This window comes from Sinohyriopsis cumingii, chromosome 2 (assembly GCF_028554795.1).
Source record: "Sinohyriopsis cumingii isolate HCF-2022 chromosome 2, ASM2855479v2, whole genome shotgun sequence".
NCBI classification, from domain to species: domain Eukaryota; kingdom Metazoa; phylum Mollusca; class Bivalvia; order Unionida; family Unionidae; genus Sinohyriopsis; species Sinohyriopsis cumingii.
The window spans coordinates 32,335,304-32,356,543 of record NC_142962.1 but is presented as its reverse complement, the minus strand read 5'-3'; the positions used below and the strand labels follow the sequence as shown (position 1 = coordinate 32,356,543).

Below are 21,240 nucleotides of genomic sequence, written 5' to 3'. Positions count from 1 at the left end.
TGGGGTAAATGGATCAGGGCAGGGGAAAAGGAGGTGCTAAATAGCATATAATAGAAAACGTGGAGTAGCTCAAATTCTTTATCTACCACTATGAACAGTTTTTGAGAACCAAGGGTTATTCTGGTTTTTGTGGAACTTTCCACTTATTTTTTCAATAGGCAAAAGAAACGTGCATCATTTTCATGTGATTTTCGACCCATTACTTCTGGATTCAGAGATCAGTACTATAAGTCCACTGTCTTAAAGGCTTGACTAATTTAGGCTAACACTGCACTGGGCTTGAAGAACTCGCAGTACTAATTCAGTTCCCATAGTAAACCTATGCAAACACCACATTAAACATTCAATAACTTTAAATTTCTGAGTGCTCATGTTCAAACCAATATTTATCAGCCTAGATGCATCATGGATAACAGCTTCTAAGTGGAGAAAACCACAGCATTTCAATTCTGCACCACTGAGTCAGGTGCTAATTTCAGTAATGAGTTTTCCTTGAAGGACTGAAATTCCATTTAGTAAAACAATGTCTCAATTTCTTTTTTAATTACAACTAGGAAAAGCTCTGAAAAATTATTCTGACAAAAATTTAATTTTTATTATCAACCAATCCCAACCAGCCAAATCCATATATACTCTATTTTACGTTCACCCATTTCCTGTCCATTAGTACCGTGTGTCCTGAAGCCTGGTAGTTTAACAAGACTGTGGGTACCACACTGAGTAGTAATTCTTGTCTTTTCACAGACAGATACACCATACAGACAGAAAGCACCAAAGAGTTGACAGAAAAAATGCCCCAGGGTGGAATTTGACCTCCTAAAACTACCCTTGACCAAAATTGTTTGAGAAGTCCCTACAGGGTCTCTTTGTAAACACTAAGGATGCAACAACAACAAAAAAGTCACAAAATGTCTAAACACTGCCCTACCCCACAGTAACTTCAAAACTCCCTTATTTTCACGAGTCCTAAATAGACCTCTTTCACAATATACTATCTAAGATCCTCCCATGCTGGAAGCATATTGAGAATGAGGTTAAAGGTACAGCCAAGCAACAAAAAGAATATTAATTGCATACTACTATGGGGGAATGGGGAGTATACCTTTTTTATACATTTTGAATGCAATAAATTTGGAAATGATTATCCATTCACACCACTTAGTCAAATTCATTTTCCATCTTCCACAGCCACAACCCTCATGTATGTATTATATCTGACTTATTTATTTATTACATTTTAGATTTTATTTAAATTAAGATATGTCACTGTGGTTTTAATATAATAATGGGAATGTAAGTGGAGCTGAGACTTTGCAGTTCAAGTTTTTATGCTGATGAAATACATACATTCATTTTCTTTATGCCAATGATGTATCTATATTTCTGTAAGTAATAATCTGCTAAGATCCTTCAAACATGTTACTTTTGTTTTAAAGTGGGATATCTGCAAGAACCCAAGATTGTTTAAAAGCTGTGACTATCCTTTAATGTGGTGGTTTTGGTTTTACTGATGAGAAGATGAACTCAGTAAAGTCTGCAGAACTGATGATGACGAATAAAAATTAAATCTGTGTACTTCATAATCAGTTCTGCAGACTTTAGAGGGTTCATTTTCTCATCAGTAAAACCAAAACCAAGAGGTCACTCAATTAATAACCATGGTTTTCTCCACTATAAACACTGATCTCTATACCATCTACAACGCTATCACATTAAAAACATTTTTCTAAACTGTAAAATAGAAATATTTTTACTACCCTGCCACCAGCATCTCCATATGCCACATTTTCTGTAAACACAAGCGATCCTACTTCACTTGGTTAGCAACAGTATGTGGAGAAAAAAAAAGTGCAGTTACATTCAATATAGGAAAATACTGAATAGTGTGTGTGTGTGTGTGTGTGTGTGTGCATACAAGTCAAGTCTAACTGCAAACAACAAACAAACTACATAAAGCCAGATCTGTCTTCACATATTGTAGTAACAGATCTGGGTCTGTGCAGTTTACAGTTGGATCAGGCAGATACATCAGTAAATATGGTACAGTAATGCCAAATGAACAGAAACTGCTTTAAAGAATATCAGAAAACACTGAGCAGGTCGTAAAATATGATCCCAATCAAGGTGTTTCAATTTTTAAGATTTCAGTGATTGTAAACAGCTTTAAAAGTCCAAGCAGTTTTATTGATCTTCACTGTACCAACTGCCAGACTTCCTGACGGGCTTGAGATAAATGTGCATGGAGAAATGTTAAAGCCATATGTTCTACTAATGTTGCTTACAGAAGCCATAAAAGTTGACCTGCCTCATAAGTGATGAAGCTTTATTCAGTGAAACTCCTCAAACCACCACATCCCCAGTTTACTGAAATCCTCTCAAGACTGAAACTTGCTGAGGGTCCTAAATTTTTGTTTTTAATATCACCATTTTTTTTCTCCACCAGGAAACCAAATTTGCTCTCAATTTTCTGTCCATAATTTAAATCTTACACCAAAAAATATCGTCCCCATAAAACTGAAACTTCAACTTGGAAATTTATGTTTGCAGGATCCTAATTCTATAAAATGTTGATAATTATAATCAGATGGGTCAGATTACTCAGGGTTAGCAAATACTGTACTAGATTTATCAACAAGTCATCAACCCAGAATATCCCATGGACCATGAAGGTAAAAGCAACGCTCAAGACAGGTGCTGATACAGATTAGGGTCAACAACATGCAAATCCAAAGCACTTATGATCCAGTCCTTAAAGTACACAACAAAATGCTTGAAGATAAGCCAATTAAAATAGATTTTGCTGATTTGTTTATTATATGATTGCCATTAATGCACTGCATGACCAATTCAACATATTTTGTTCTTTGCTTTTTTTTAGTTTAATTAAATACTAGGGCAGTAATAACCAGGCCTGTTATCAACTGATTTTGAGAGGAAAATTTTCATTCCATACAAGCTCTCTCTAATATCTGAGGTACATAACCATTGACCACATTATGTACTAATGTTATAATGAGAAAAGAAATGTTACAGAACCAGATACACTGAGAATAGCATGATATACTGAACTGTGGTCTAGTGGGAATCATCAACTATTCTTATAAGATAGTATTTGGAAAAGTAAATAATGATATAAGGTTAAGTTTCACTGTTTTGTTTGAACCCATACTGACATACATTAGTATGATTTTGGTCATGGGTCAATAGAAGTACTGCATTATATCCAGAACTGTATTATAACAAAGCCCATTATAATGAAGGTCAGCTGTACATGTATTTAAGCCCATTATAATGAAGGTCAGCTGTACATGTATTTAAGCCCATTATAATGAAGGTCAGCTGTACATGTATTTAAGTAATCATGACTGTCATTCATCTTCATGTGAACATCAAGAAATCTACTTAAAATCTACACCACTCCGGTGGCCTAGTGGTTAGAGCATCCACCTTGGAAGCGGGAGGTCATGGATTCGAACCCCGGCTGGGTCATACCAAAGACTTAACAAAAATGGCACTAACAACTGCCTTGCTAGACGCTCAGCATTAAGAGGTTAGTGTTAGGACTGGTCGGCCTGGTGTCAGAATGTGACTGGGTGGGACATCATACTACGTGTCTGCAGCATGATGCCCCAGTGCTAGACATCACTATAAACTGCTACGCTGCAGACATCGTAGCAATATGACTAAAAAATTGTTAAAGCTACATTAAAAATCCTAATCACACACACACTTAAAAAGAAAAGAAATGTCTGGAATACCCTTAATAAACTTGAAAACCTTGCAAAGCCAAAACTTAAAGTTCGTTATGAGAGTTTTGGGTTTTGATAATTTCAGTGTACTGGTACTAAGAGATGTTCCAACAATACTGTCTCCTAATACTACATTCAAACAGAAAGATGGACTATCTAGTGACATAAAATCCCACTGAAAAGTTCTCCTTCATTACAGTGCAGTAGATGGGATTTATAACAAATGACAATGTTATGTACTAAACAGGGGTATAGCTAGAACTGAGTATGTGCCAAACTGCAGTAAAGCTGGTACAGATATAGTTTTATCAATTTCTGGATGCTAAGTAGGCTTTGTGAAGACAAGTATCACTGATCTTCACTATAATGTGCCTTGAAATAACACACGTTCTGTGATGTAACCCCAGTCTGGTCATTGATCCCAACATAATGGATCAATTTAATTTTTTACTTTGTTCTAGAATGATCTTATAAGAATGATGTGAACATATCTGTCATATCTCACTTATGCTTGGTAAATGTCTATTGTTTTGGAGTAAGCAGCACTAGTAACACACTTCCCTTGCAATTTGGAGTCCAATCTCAGGTGTTTACACAGAAAATGTTTAGTGCCATCCATCCAAGGCTGGTGGAGGTTTTTTTTGTTTTCTTTTTTTTGTTTTTGTTTTCTTGTCTACTCTACTTAACACATTAACCCCTGGAGCTTTTTTGTCATTTTTGCCTAAAAATCGAGTAGAAAATACATTTTGAAAGCTATTTCTGAATATACTCGAAAATACCAAATCCCCGGTAATCTTTCAATAACATACTGCCTAGTGGTGTTAGAAACATCGATTTTCGTTGGCTATTTGACTCGCGCATGAGCAGAAGGATAAAAGTTGGCCTTTTTTTTTTTTTGCTAAACAGAGCCATTATTTTTGTATGGAGACCAGTCTTTATTCCAAATGCCCATCTTATCCTACTTTTTGCAAAGGCTCATCTGTCTGCTTGCAGTTCATACCAGTTTGCCTTAGATCTGAGACCAAAGAGTCTAAATTCAGGACACAAAATCAGATTCCGACCACGGGCAAATTTTGGGTAAAAAAAAGGCGGGACTAAAAAAATGAGGTTTTTTTTTTATCTGTGTTTTGTAGTGCAACTAGATATTCCAGATTATTTGGTATTGTTGTAGAGCTACATCTGTCTACCTTTCTATAATACCACCCACTTTAGTGTATCATGCATGACCATGACGCTACAGAGCTTGGCAGTAGGCTACTACCTCCTGCCCGTAAAGTCGTCGCTAGGGGTTAATGTGTTAAAGAGTAGCTGCATACTAACATGACATGCAGTACTGAGTGTTGTGCAATTGATATTAAATAAATAACATTTTAATGAAACCATTACACGAAGACTGACTTCCTGCCAATTTTGGTACGAAAGAATAATTTGTAATTTAATCAGCCCATTATAGTAAAAACAACACAAAAAACAAGTGCCCTCACCCTTAACCATTAGCTGTAGCATTGTTTACTTGCCTTCCTCTGAGCCTGGAAAGATCTACCAAAAAGATGTAATGAAAACTGGATGTAATTACTTCTTTCTTTCCCTTCATCGATAACCTATTTGTGTGGATTTAGGGACTTAGTCTGAATGATGTATACCTCAGTACCCTCCTTCTGCAGCTCCACTTAGGGGCAACAGCTACCCTTCTATGAATTATGGTTCTTGAAAGCTTTGTCTCAATACATTATGAAGGACAAATCTCTAATATGACACCAAATGCTTTGTATGGGTTCTGTCACTGATATATTCTGCTGTTGAGATTGAGGCCCTAATGAGAAATCCATTTGGATCAATTGACTAAATCACAATTGTGAGAGGGAATGGGTTTTTTTTTTAAATGACTCTAACAGACTTGCTCTAGATAGCAGAGTACCAATGTTTTTGTATTGCCTGCCTCAAGTCTTGGGTTTCATTTATCATACTATGGTAAACATTTGCAAAACCACTTAAGAAAGATTATGAAATCTTAGACTGATCAGACTCATGAGTCCCTCATTCTCTGCCAGATATTCACTAGGGTACTAGAGAAGCACTTTGAACCCTAGGACTCTTCTCCATTATGCTCTGGCAAACATTTGCTAGAGTACTGGAGGAAGACATCCTTTCAAGTCAAACTTTTCCAATGATTTCATGACAGAACCCTTTCACTCAAGCTTCTCTTCATAATTTGGTGAACATTTGATATAGCACTAGACAAAGACTTTGAATCCTGGGACTTAAGCTTCTCCTTTGTGCTCAGGCAAACATTAATTCATAAGAGCATTTAAGACTTTCCAACACTCTCTCTCTCTCTCTCTCTCTCTCTCTCATGATCTGATAAACACTTAAAAACTCAATGCAGCACTACAGAAAGACTAAAAAGCATCCTCCAATGTTCTCTCTGTCTCTCTCTCTCTCTCACACACACTGCTCTGGTCGCCTAGTGGTTAGGTATGTTCCCGGATGCAGGAGGTAGTGGGTTTTAGTCCACGTCTGAATCATAACAAAGGCTTCAAAAAATGGTACTAACAGCTGCATCGCTAGGTGCTCAGCATTAAAAGGTTAGTGTTAAGACAGGTTGGCTGGTGTCAGGATAATGTGACTGGGTGGGACATCATGCTACATGTCTGTGGCATAATGCCTCAGTGCTAGACATCACTTTAAAACTGCCAAACTGCAGACATCATAGCGATATGACTGGAAAATTGTTAAAGCTACGTTCAATATCTAACTCAAACTCTCTCTCTCTCTCTCTCTCTCTCTCTCTCTCTCTCTCTCTCTCTCTCTCACACACACACACACACACACACACACACACACACAAACTGGAAAATATTTGCTAGAGCTCTGGAGAAAGACTTTAAACATTCAGACCAGAACTCCACCCTCCATCCATCCTCCACCCCACACCCCTTGCTGTGGCAAACATACAATAGAGATCCAGAGAGAGGCTCTGAACCCTGGGACTCAAACTGTTTCCTCATACTCTTGCAAATGTTTGGACACAACACACTGTATATGAACCCTTAAACCATCAAGACTGTTTTGTAACCTGTTAGAACTTGTAAATCAACATAGATACAAAGTTTTTTTAAATAAAATTCTAGCAAACCAAAATGGCTGCAAAGTTACTACATGTATATTTCTTTATAGAAATCTATTTCTTATCAATTCTGGGCAATGGTTTTAGTCTCCTGAGGTACTGGAATGTAGGACTGTTATAGTCTACTGAGGTACTGGAATGTAGGACTGTTTTAGTCTACTGAGGTACTGGAATGTAGGACTGTTTTAGTCTACTGAGGTACTGGAATGTAGGACTGTTTTAGTCTACTGAGGTACTGGAATGTAGGACTGTTCTAGTCTACTGAGGTACTGGAATGTAGGACTGTTTTAGTCTACTGAGGTACTGGAATGTAGGACTGTTTTAGTCTACTGAGGTACTGGAATGTAGGACTGTTAAGTCTACTGAGGTACTGGAATGTAGGACTGTTAAGTCTACTGAGGTACTGGAATGTAGGACTGTTTTAGTCTACTGAGGAACTATAAGGTAGGACTGTTATAGCCTAGTGAGGAACCAGAAGGTAGGACTGTTGTAGTCTAATGAGGTAATGGATGGTAGGACCGTTTTAGTTTACTGGGCTATTGGAAGGTAGGACTGTTAAGGTACTGGAGGGCAGGACTGTTTTAGTCCTGTCATACTGCACAATAATCTATCATACAGTTTTTGGCATTCATTTGCAATGACTAGTATCTCAGTTGTTTCAGTGACACAATATTTCAATTTGACAACAAAATAATTGTTCCAGTTGAGACTTCTCAAATAAATGTTTGTCAGCCTAAATAAAGCAGGAGTATCATGAATGGTACATTATATGTCAGACATGTTTATTTAAGTCCTCTAAGCATGCCTTAGAAGGACATGGTTCACTTTGGATCTTATTGATCAATTGTTTTCAATGACCTTGAGGTCAAGGTATATGGTCTTAACTGAATTTGCTGTTATTTTGACTTATTAGACTTACCATGACCCTGACCATGACCTTTTGATCACAAGACAATTTGACCCCATATTAATAAGCCTCTTTCTTGCCCCAAACTTAGTTTACATAAAAGAAAAAGTATTAAAAGCATATGTCTGACCATAAATCATTACCAGTGACCAGGAAGATGGTTGTAAATAGGTTAACGATACCAATAAAGTTACACATTTCAGTGATGGATGTATCTCCAATTTACAAAGTAGGATTACAGTAGACAGCAAAACCATAAATACATGTACTGGAACATATCAACTTAAAAAATGGGGTAATCACCCAACCTTATACAAGTGAGACAAAGTTGTCATGCTAATGGAGAAAACTAGTAATTAAAACCATACAGACCACCTGAAAACTTAAGTAAGAACATGTCAAGTGAGTACCCACAATGACTGATTGACTGATTAGTATTAAATGAAACATGAACACACAAAACATTCTATCACAATGAGGCAGCTGAAATAAAGTGACTAACCCAGGGCCAAGCCACAGTGGCCAAACAGGCCTGGTCTGGATGGGATTCGAACTCACACCCTTCTGGTCAAGAGTCCAGCTTGCTAACCATTGGGCCATCACAGCTCAGAGGAAAAGTGAGTAGATGGTTAAATTCTGCCACCAATCAACTCTTAACTCGTTAATGAAGAGAGATGCAATTTGCATCTTGAGGTAGTACTCTTCTTCCAGGGCATGTGATGTCATCCTACTTCACAACAGACCCAAGTAGGTGGAATCAGAAAATATAAAAAGTACGTTTATAATATCAAGTAACCAGATCATTCAACACACTATAAATAATATACTGAAGAAAACAAAATTTGAGACCCAATCTTAATTACTATCGGTAGTTGCAGGACCCGAGTTTCTGTCCAGATTTCAGACTTCCTCTCATTAGATCTAAAGCAGAAGACCTGTATAAAATTGGGTAACTTTGAGATTTGGGGTAAAAGGGGACAAGCAGGCAAAAATCAAGGTCCAAGAGGCAACTGTTGAGTAGTAATCAGTGATTCCCTCTGAATCAGACGTGCTTGGATTCCATTGGAAATAACATGAAAACAGTCTCTTCCACCCCAGTCTAAAGTGAAAATGTGAAAATGCCCCCCCCCCCATTAATGAATACACTGATGACAGTTATTAAACAGAGGGAAGAAATGCTAAAATATCAGTTTGTATAAACTGTTGTATTTAAGGGTACATGAGTCTTGAAAACAGAAGTATCTGTCCTTTTATCCAATGATAAGTCATATCTATCTAATCTGAATAGTTCTCAAGAGTTCCACAGCAATTCTGGAATTAGCCTTTTTGGTAAATTTTCATAAACAACCCAAGAATTTTGTGAATACAATCCATATAATTTTATCATCTCCTCCTTTCCCCGATCCCTAGTGCCAAGATTCATTTTGTGTGCAATGAAATTGTGTGTGTGTGTGTGTGTGCGTGTGTGTGTGTGTGTGTGTGTGTGTGTGTGTGTGTGTGTGTGTGTGTGTGTGTGTGTGTGTGTGTGTGTGTGTGTGTGTGTGTGTGTGTGTGTGTGCAAACATGACCCTCTCGTGAATAATAATGAACAAATCTAAAATACAATGCTGTGCATGGCCAGTTATTGATGATAATGTGCTGACAGATCTAGGTCTGTGCAGTTTGTTAGCAGCAATCAGTAGAATAAGCAAGATAGAACAGAATCTAAGGCTGATCAAGCTTGTTGCTATTTGCAGTTTGACTTTATTTATAATCGAGTGAGTATAGTCAGTATGCAAGTCATAGCTACAGTCTCATAGATCCAAATCAACCAGTATCAGTTTGCAGAATGAGAAAAGTTCTAATAGACCATACGTATCAACTTACTGGCTGCATCAACCCTTAAATCAATGAAAAGATGGATGTATTTTTACTGCACACTTTTGCAGGGAATATTTTCATACCTTGAAACTGTCTGTCCTCCTTACCATTTATTGCTGCAACCCTAAACCTCCGACTAATGATACAATTTTTAAAGTTTTCTACTGATGACCCTTCCTGATCCAAATGAGGACCCCTTTGAGTCTTATTTAGGTCACAACCTGAGGCTGGGAACTGCTGTCATAAACCATTGGGTGGAAAATAAGGTGGCCCATGTGTTAGCCATGGGGTATATTTGTTTGGACCTTCATCTCATGGGTCCCCTAAAAGCAGTCAAAAGGTTAAATATATAACAAAAATGCTGTAACAATTAAATCTGTATTTAAACTAAATTTTACACATGCAGTCATATCACAATGATAAATGATATATTTAACAGTGTTTGGGTTAATGCCCCTGGGTCACTTTGGGGTGGGAATGGGGTCAGGGTCCAGTGGTTTGTGGATGGGAAGGGAGAATATGTTATAAAAAGCTTGAGGAATTACCATGGTAGCTCTATTTACTTTACTTTTTAAACACCTTGTACTTAATCTATAATGCTAGCAATACTACACCCAACTTGATAGATTTTTAAAGACACTTCACTCCATATACGTGCTCCCTCCCCAAAACCAATGAACAAAATTACATGAAAAAAATTAATGCAATTGAAATTGCTTCAGAAAACATATGTACAAGTCACTTGACCTAGATCTTCAAGGAAAACCACTTAAAGTAAATTAAGCTGAAGTCTGACCAGAGAAGTCTATTGCTTTTGTCAACTCCTTCCATTTGGTTTATCTTTCGTGGATTGAGCTAAAAACTTCAGGTCAAGATTTGGTCTAGAAACACAACTCTTATATTCATGTGTGCTATGTTACAGTGTACGACCTCCTCTCTTGGACACTTAGACATTAAATTATGTGGCATGTGTAATTTATTAACTGTAAAACAATCTACACATTTTATTTCAAACAGCTGGTATGTTTTTTCTTCTTTGCAGCCTCACTGGGAGTATAAATATTCCCACTTCTTTTGCTAACACTTGAAATCTTGAGGAAAAATATAAGAAAGCTGCAAAGATCCTGGTAAAGGTATTTATGAATATTTTGTAATTTAAAGACATTATAAGCAAGGAATTTAAGCAAAGTAAACCAACTTCAATTCTGAACAAATTTAGTCAAATTTCTGAAGATTTAACTGGCAATCCTCCATTGTCCTCCACATGATTATTGGGTCTGAACTAGACTGAGTAAATATATATGCCACAAAAAATTGGGCTGAGAATTAACTGACATATCACTATATGTGAATCTGATAGGTCCAAATAAGCCCAAGTAATTCTTATGCAGTATTTTTTTTTTATTACTGATTGGATTGTGACCATGGGGGTCTGCCTTGCCCCACCTTCTGAAACTTATTTATGTCAGTATTACTATATAAAAAAAATGGAAGTCATCTTTCCAATCAATTGCCCTAGGGAAAAAAGGTTATGTCTGTCAGAATAGGGACAGTTTATCCAAAAGCAGCACGTTACAAATTACATTAAGAATATCAGTCAATGGAAAGAGGACCAGGGGATGGGGTCCAAACCTGTTACTGGCACCCTACTCCCATGAAAAGCATGATTCAAATGTCAACCTAGAGAAGTAAATAAACTCTCTCACTTTTGAAAAGGATGTTGACAAATGCTGGTCTCCCAACTGACAGAAAGTCATCCAACCACTGTATTCTTCCAAATCAAATAATGTACATATCCAGCTACAAAATATTTAATCTTGAATTGTTCACAGCAATATCTTTATAGTCTAGATTTTCTGCATCCAGTAATCATCCCATCACACAAATATCCAACAACTGGAATGCTACTTTAGTGGAATTTACACACTTTCGATGGAAATAATGTAAACAGTCTGATCAAAATCCATATATATGGCACATTAACTACTCAAAGCAAGCAAACCATGTGACATCATAGAGGAACTTCCACTGGATATCCAGTGTTGAAAAAGGATGCTGTCCATGTCAAATGTTCTAATGATTTGGAAGGGCAGTTTATCTTTGAATTAAAATATGTAAAAATAATCTACTTCAACAAGTTACCTGCTATTGCACTGTACATTACAGATTCAACTACATCTGGGACTATCTTTTCACACACAAGAATTGAAAGGTACAGCACCTTATCCAGAATTTAATGAAATCCAAAAATCATATGCTTCTTTCTATCCAAACTCCTTCTACTAAAATAAGAACTATGTGACCAACAGAACCTCAAATGGGTAATGATTTAAAAATAAATTAATGACACTCTTTGAATAAATGTAATATTAGGTCATTACACATTTGAGATTCTCTAAACCTTGCCTTTATAATAGAAGAAAAAGTCCATCAATGGATATAGAATCAAACCTTACCATAAACTTTCTATTAATGTGACCCTGACATGACTCCCTTCATTCAAAACAGAACCATATGATTAAATGCACCTTGAATTAGTCACAGTCACTAAGCTGTCAGCCAGGTTCTAAAGGGCATTATTAGCATCTTGATGATAAAGACTGGCTATCTTCATAAATTTATGTTTTATGGTGGTTTATATCTGACTAAAAACATTTATTTAGTTCCAAACCAGGAAAATTGCACTTCAACCACTGTTACATAAAATGGGTCATAGATAAAATGAGAAAGGGAAAATGTCAGTGGTGATGATCAATGACTTTGTCAGTGGAGCTTCAAACATTACCATTCAAAGTGATTCATGCTAACTGGATAACTGTCGCATGTAAGAAAACATCTGAGAGATTTGACCTATTGTATGTACTAATAAGTTTAGTCAAACTTCAAAGAACAACAACCCTTATCTGCCAGAGAATAATGTGCCTGCAGATTAGGGTCTATGTTGTTTGTTCTATTGATTACTCATAACAAACAGCACAGACCCAGATCTGCTGGTATATTATGCAAATTTGCAGTTGGACTCGACTAATAAGCAAGTACATATGGTAATTATCAGTAGAAAGCAGGACTTTTGTAATTCTGCAATTATGGAATTATTTACATGACAAATGTTTGGTGTAACAGGAGATTTAATTGACACAATTCCTTATCATTGTTTTTTTTTATGAACAATCAATGATGTGAAATCGAGTACTGTCTTATAATCAGTATACATACATAATGTTTACTTAGCACCTGTGCTTCAAGCAATAATTCTAATATTTTTAGTCATTTGATCATTTGATTTTTGAAAAGTTTGTAGAATATCAGATATGTTTCAAGAGAATTTACACACTAAAAGGGAAGTTTGCTATCTATAATTAAAAGTATACATTTTAATGCTTATTGGTGCTTCAATTACTTCTTCATATGAATCAGAACAGGTTAAATCTGAAATCACTAAGAATAAAGTGCATGCCATTATTTCATACAAGCACTTCTGACAGCAGTTTCACCTGAATAAAGGAATGATATACATAAGCATTAAATCTAATTTTCATAGATTATTTCATTTGTTCTTCCATTTTCAATAATGTTAGTACTTAAACTATTTTACATTCTTTCTTTTTTCTCTCTATCCTTCAAGATCTCATAATACAAACCAATTTAGGCAGCATGTCAAACCAACAGTTACCAGATAGTGTATAAATAAAAGTGGTTTGGAACAATATAATATTTTATAACTTACAGTTTTATTTCAAAATGAGTTAAAATGAAACAAACATGTAAAAGATAATATTTTTTACAGTAATCAAGCTGAATTAACAAACAATTGAGTAATTCTGATCATAATGAATGAAACAAAAAAAATTTGCATCATATGTGGTTCATTTTTCATTGGGTATTTAAATTTGTGGATCAGAACAATAAAAAAAAATTGGTATAAAAAAAGTTAAACCCCAGGACCCTTTTTTAATTGGTCATAGAGGTGACTCAGTTAAATTTGGCCATTCAAAACTAGTTGGATTTCACAATATCTCTTATACTTTTGTTGTTGTTTATTGACCATATTCATGAGTCACTATATGATGATGATTTCATCTTTATTCATAAAGCATGTCACATGTCAGAACTACAATAGAGAAAAGGAAATCAATATTGGCCCCAACCTATGGAAAGAGAGCTACAATAAGCTTTGATCAATTCTCTTTCAGTCTGAGACTTCAATCTAATTGATTCTAAAATTCATTTGCATGGAAATTACCCTGTGCAAAACAAACTGATGACTTGCACAATGAGTTTTAAAGGAATCACTAGCCTCCCCCCTCCCCCTCCCATTTCTAAATTATTAGAACATAGGCTGAAACACAAAATGCTTTTGCATTATCAATCATCTTTTTCATTTTAATGTTCAGTAACTTTTCTTTCCCCAAGAAATGAATTAATTTTGTTATCCTTTTTATCACAAGTTCAAGTACAATGGTCACAAATCATTCTATTCTTAATAAAATTTGTAATGTAAAATAAGATACAGTTATTAGATTCTTGATTCCAAGACACCTACCACTAAAACTTCATACAATGGTACATGTATTAACAATACAGGATCATGGATCATGTGTACATACTGTATGACTGAAAGACTGAAACGATATGCTTGTTTAATATCTAGAAATCAATGAAGTAAAACAAATATTCTAAATTTTAAATTGTTCAACTAGTATTACATTTATTTGTATTAGCAATAACAAATGTGGGATAAAAAGGTCATTTTGAATCTAAATTAGCAACCAATACAGTCATTGAAACCAATTATTTGCTTTGTCTGTCTCAAATCTTTACATGATTAATGACTGGATATTCTTTTCCCTGAGCTTCCTGACACTGACTAATCAGCTCTCAGTCTGAAATTCCCTGCCAAATTTCTCTAATTCTCTGCATTACTGCACACACTATGCACTTCCATTAGCTCTACTCCACAAGAAATGACACTGGAACGAATGCATGAGTGCAAGGGTATGCATGACTGCAATTTTTGTTTCAAATTGCTTGTTAGAATTATATCTTTAATGAAAGTAAAAATAAAACCAACCTCCTTCTATTCTGACTTAGCAGATCATGGTTGTTGACTATATGCAACAGTTTGGTATGGTGACTAAGACTTACTCTACTTACTTGGTTATAAGTTACATCCAGCTGCAACCTGCACAGACCCAGATCTGACAGCACATCATGCAATGGCAGATCCTGGTCTGTGCATTTTGTTAGGAGTAATCAGAAGAACAAACAACATAGACCCTGATCTGCAGGTGCATTATGCTATGGCAGATCAGGATTTTTGTTGTTTGCCATTTGACTCGACTTATAAGTGTGTGTGTGTGTGTACCGTAATTAGGATTTTTAACAATTTTTCAGTCATATCGCTACGATGTCTGCAGTGTGGCAGTTTATAGTGATGTCTAGCACTGGGGAATCATGCCGCAGGCATGTAGCATGATGTCCCACCCTGTCACATTATCCTGACACCAGGCCGACCGGTCCTAATACTAACCTCTTAATGCTAAGCACCAAGTGAGGTAGCTGTTAGTACCATTTTTGTAAGTCTTTGGTATACTTATAAGTCAGTACATACAATATTACTGACTATATGCAACAGTTTGGTACACTAAGACTTATGTTCCTCTCCCCTCTGCCTATCCTTTCCCTGCATATTCATAAAATCATGGAATGGATATGCTCCAACAAAACCCAATTTACATATACACCATAAAAAATAGCAATATCACCCACCCCCACCCCCTCACCATATACTCTGAATAGGTTACTGGAATGATTTATGAAGTGGAGCTGAGCTCTTTTTAGAGCACTTCAGGGAGATAGCAAAGGGGTTGAATTTGCCATGCCTTCTGAGATATGAAAATTGTACTTACATGTTGAGCTGTAAAATTGAGACATTTTCCTATGATTTTAATTTGTGGTATTCTTTACTTATAGACATCTCAAGTATCAAGTCAATAACCTTGAGTCTTTTACTCATAATAGGAAGAAAAAATAATGGCATTCAAGATTCTTGCTGATTTTGAAAAAGTGATTTCATTATTCAGCTGTAATAAGAAGTTTTCAAGAATGTGCCAATGTACAGATGGTATTTTTCAATTAGTCATCATACCAGACTGCTGTAACTCTGCTAATTAATTCATATGGGTTACAAGTGTTTTCTAATGATAGTTTCCAAATGTGTCTGCTCATAAAATGGTTTAGCAGGTGCTTGAGCTTATTATCATATACACACAAACCAAACTTTAGAACCTAATATATATATATATATATATATATATATATATATATATATATATATATATATATATATATATATATATATATCTGGAGAAGATCCGCATACTAAAGTTTGGAAAATCTATGTCCAAAAACAAAATATCAGTTGTCTTTATTTGCACTAGAAACCAGTTGCAACCTAAGTCGAAACTTCAACATTCCTGCTCCTATCCCCAAAACCCATCCATTCCCATATCACACTTGTAAAGTAATGATTTTCTCTCTTATTCTTTCACAATATAAAAACAGACTGAGTACCTTATCAATTTATATTGTAACAGGACAGGGAAGAGTTGTAGTCAGTGGGTACTTTATACGTGTTACATGTATGTGTGTGTGACATGAACAAGTGAACCTCCCAGTACTTAGTGGACATGATAATAACACAACTGCATTTATACTTGCAATGTTTGTTTTTTGGAATTAAAAAAAATAAAACTGTCATATCCATTGTAAGCATGAAAGACAATAAATCTATTATTTTACAGTTGTTCTTCATACATGAAGATATCAGCTGTTTGTTTCTATCTCTTTCTCACACACACTCGCACCCAAACACTTCCATAACAATAACTACCAGTGCACATAAACCAAACTTACTTCTTGTATATGAACTTTTGGATAGATGTATATTACATGTATGTATATACTATTACTATTAGGATAGATGTATATTACATGTATGTGTATACTATTACTATTAGGATAGATGTATATTACATGTATGTGTATACTATTACTATTAGGATAGATGTATATTACATGTATGTATATACTATTACTATTAGGATAGATGTATATTACATGTATGTGTATACTATTACTATTAGGATAGATGTATATTACATGTATGTATATACTATTACTATTAGGATTGCCTGTTATATCACAACATTCTCTTCTAACAAATTCTGTACTTACTCTTCATCAAATTCTACTCCTGGGGACAAACAGCGGGGCAGGTCCAAGGGATGGTGCTCCACCTGAGCAAGAGGCAAGTCATAAATGGGGGGTTCAAGATCCAGGTCATCCTCAAGAAATAATTTAATCCTCTCTCCTGTGGGGGATTCTGCTAATCCAGAGAACACCTCTATCTCTTCCATGACATCTTGATCACAGATCTTGTACGTTTAGCAGTATGTGACTGAGTTCCACAAAACTCACCCATTCTACTGACCATGCATAAAAGCTAACACAGGATGTTTTTACCCATCCCACAGCTCTGGCATGGGAAGAAATAAACAATGCAGTCCCTTTCATGGAGTCATGTTGATCTCTCTATAAAAAAATTCAGTTGTCACACAGTGGGAACATGTATAGATGTGAAAGTTTGTTAACATTTACAAGTGACTTTTTCCTGATCAATCTCTGAAGCAGTACATTGACGCAGTTCTGTTCCCCAAGGTGAACCTACACTCATCTGTTAAATTAGCACATGTACTTTTTCCATGCAACAAGTATGTATCACTTCAACCAGCAAAATATATTGTCATTTTATAACCTGGAAGCTCAAAGGCACTTTTTTCACCATTCCATTATAAGACATTTTATTAGATGTATTATTTTCTTTGGCAATTATTGAAGAACATAATATTTTACTAATCACACTTATGCAAGTACAACTGAAACAGTAGAACTAAATAATTTTTTGCCCCCATTCCTCATACATTTTATACACATTACTAATATATGCGTAAATGTATTTAGAAACACAAATAACTCAAAATTAGTTTCATCAAACATCTTCCTTATTTCCATATTATTGTAAGGCCAACATACAACAGTTTATAGTGCATTGTAAATACCTAAACATTATCAGCTAATCCATTCTCAAGGCAGGACGATATTGATTAATTCCTAATGGCAATTATAACCATGCATTAAATCACCATATTTTTCTAGCTCAGCTCATGTATCTGTATTCAAATATTGGACATGTATGTTTGCATATTACCCTCTCCATACTCTTCACAATACACGATTAATGCTACATGTTGTCAGATCCAAGTCCAATAATCCTTGTAAAAGAGAAAACTTGTCAATAAGAGATAGCAACTGTGTAAATGTCTATTTACATTACCTTATCAACACACAAAATCGGCATAGGTTGCACACTTGGTATATTCTCATTATACATGACAAGAATTCTCCTGAGTGTGTGTGAAATCCATACTAGAGATCCCAGTCAAAAGAGTATACTCCATACTTCAGATGCCAGTCTGTACTGCAATGTACAGTGCAAATACACATGTAAATTTTTGTATAATAAAAATCAAATCTGCCCTTCAAATTACCAATGAATCTGGAAGATTGCAGGATTACAATGACATTTCATCCCTGAGTTGCCATCATTACTGACTTTAAAAAATCACTTTCTTTATAATTTGATTCTCAAAATCCATTTCTGATATTTACTCGTGGTCTTCAATAACCATGCACTGTGAAATGAATAAATGTTAATAGACACTATATTTTGTGCCAAGATTCTCCGCTATAATATAATCCAGTATCACACTGACATTTATATTCCGATAAAAGGAGAGATGTGTCAGGCTCCAAAATGCAAGTTCTAAATGTTAAAGGATATACACATATATATCTTTATAAATGTATACTCATTCCACAGCTACAAAAAAAAAAAATTTCACTGATACAATGGAAAATGCATGCAGTTACATGAAAGACGTGTATTCTGTATCATTTTCAGAATAATTTATAGTACTTATTGGCTGATAATGTTGATATTAGTTGTTCCTGGAGTTCTTGAACAATGTCAGGTAAATTCCATGGGTAAAAGGCAAACAGTATCCAAAGCACATCCTTATGGAATCAACTAATAGGCAAAACAACCAATGCACCTTGCATTTTAGAATGGAAGAAGAGAGATTAGAGATCAATAGATGGTTCTCTTACACAAACTCAAAAGATAGTTTCAACCATAAACTATTAATGAAATTGAAGCATTTATTGCATTAAAAAGTGTATACGCGTTCAGTTTTCAGTTATGTATCATCCATTAGAATTTATTTTATTCATGGTTTTTTCACAACAGAAAAATCAACAAGGTATTTAAAAAAAATTGCAAAGAAAACGAATCCAAATTTTCAATGGCTTGAATATAAATCCACCTCTAAAGCTGAAGTATATAAAATAAATCCAAAACACATGATTTTCATGACAAGGAAAACCCAGTCATGGAATACTGAGTCTGCATTTTTTGCAGTGGTCTTGTTAATGAAACTGGCAATTTTCCTTAAATTGCTGAAATCAACACAACTTTCTGTTGATATAAACTGGAATCCAATTAAGAGGAACAAACTAATCCAATACTACAACTTGTAGCTCTCCCATCCGCATTCTGAAGGAAAACATGGTACCCAAGTAAGTTTGTAATCCCAACATCAGCAGTCAGGAGCATATCCTTTAAGCAGCAAATCATTACTACTGTTGAGTAGATAATTCAGTTTGCAGAAAATAATATCACTGTAGTCAAATGCACCTCACACACTGGAGGCTGGGTTAAACATTGTTTTGGGATTGAGGTATTATCTGCACAGCTGTGTGTTAGTAACTGTTCCTTGGTACAAAGTTACTGGAGCTCTAATGGGATTGATTGACCTGGCAGGGTTGGCTAACAGTGATGAGAGAGAGAGAGAGAGAGAGAGAGAGAGAGAGAGAGAGAGAGAGAGGGTAAATAAAGTACTGCATACCACATCTGGCACCAAAAAGTGTTTGGCACTTCAGTCCTATACCAAATGACAGAAGATGATCACCACTGTAGACCACTTCCTCTTTTTAATACTGACCTTGCCATAACATATTGCTAGATATAAAGATCAATTATGGACCTCAAATAAGCCATGCCCCCCAAAAACCAATCAGACCAAAATACATGGACCTTAAATCTTTTATAACTGCAACAAATGGCACATAAAGCATGCTTTACAATGCTGAATCACTGGAGATAATAATGACTAAGACAAAACAGATAATCATCTGATAGATATTAACAAAGTTTTGTATTAATGAGACTGACTGAGCTCACAAGATCGCTGTAATTGAAATGGAGAGATTGACAGAGAAGTGCATCCCACATATGACACCAAAAATTGCTGATAAATGTCATAACTACAAATGATGAATAGGAATGATATCTGATTGTGAATGACTGACTAATTAAGTGAGTGACTGTTTTGCATTTAATGGCATATTAGTATATAAAAGACTATTAATGTTGTGGCAATGGGAATAAAGTGCCTTAATTGTGCTATATATCACTGACCATGGATGATCTGAGCAGGATTTGAACCCACAACTTCACTGACCATGGATGATCAGAGCAGGATTTGAACCCACAACCCTATTGACTGTCAGTACAACATTCTAACCACTCAGCTTACACAGTTCCTGTTGGATATACATGTATAACTATTTTCCTGTTTTCTTCTATACATGCCGGTGGTCTGTTGTTTGCTATCAATCTTGCTATTACAAAATGCTAGGTAAATCAAAAACAATTATTGCACCAATTATTGAATCCCAAATGACACTTGAGTATATACAAAAGACTACCTTATTATACAAAAGAAACTCATTAATACAAATGACTTAAGTGAACCCCAATTTTCTTTTACCTACAGCAATGAATGACTGTCAAATTAATTCAACCCATGCACCTGAATTATCTTATTGTCAACAGATCTGTACAACTGTTTTTTTCTGATGTTAATGACAATCTCTACTAAAAAAAAAGAAACTAAATTTACACCTCAAAAGCATGCATCTCAAAGGGACTGATGCTCTAGTGGGCACATTTTTATTGTCCAACTAGGTATCATAAGCAGTCTATCATGTAAACCCCATGTTAATCTGTCCATTTATTTGAGACCAGTAGAAATAACAATATTTTCAATGTGGCCACAATAGTGGCTATATTATTAGAGTCAACGTGCAGCATTTTCAGTTAGAACCAATCAGACACTATAAAAAAATCTTTTGATAAAAAAACTCAATGTCGAAATGACTTTCCAATCAAGAAGAGTAGCAATAAGATCTTTTTTAAGATTGCCAACACTGTGGCTATATTGCACTTAAAATCAGCACCATTTTAACTGAGGTCAAAAAGAAATTACAAGAAGTCTTCTTGTGAAAACTCCATATTCCTATCACTTTCTGTTTCTGAGGAGTTAAAATACAAAATGTGGCTGCCATGTTGGCCATATTAGATAACATAAATACACCATCTCCACTTAGGGCCAACTAAACATCATAAGAAGTCTTAT

At 35.3% G+C, this 21,240-nt stretch overlaps 1 protein-coding gene across 6 annotated transcripts in view; it reads right to left on the bottom strand.

The window, feature by feature from the left end:
* Positions 1-21,240, bottom strand: part of LOC149804578 (serine/threonine-protein phosphatase 4 regulatory subunit 4-like) — a 256,122-nt gene that overhangs the window by 171,389 nt on the left and 63,493 nt on the right. For 2 of the 6 annotated variants that reach the window (XM_089941784.1, XM_089941776.1), the window contains exon 1: positions 16,880-19,529. The exons of 1 other annotated variant lie outside the window; for it this stretch is intronic. In XM_089941784.1, the coding sequence (XP_089797910.1) occupies positions 16,880-17,061 (182 nt within the window). In that variant the 5' untranslated portion in view covers positions 17,062-19,529. Of the gene's footprint in view, positions 1-16,879; positions 19,531-21,240 lie in introns of those variants that run through there. 3 more of the 6 variants (XM_089941790.1, XM_089941798.1, XM_089941759.1) reach the window with 2 other exon arrangements.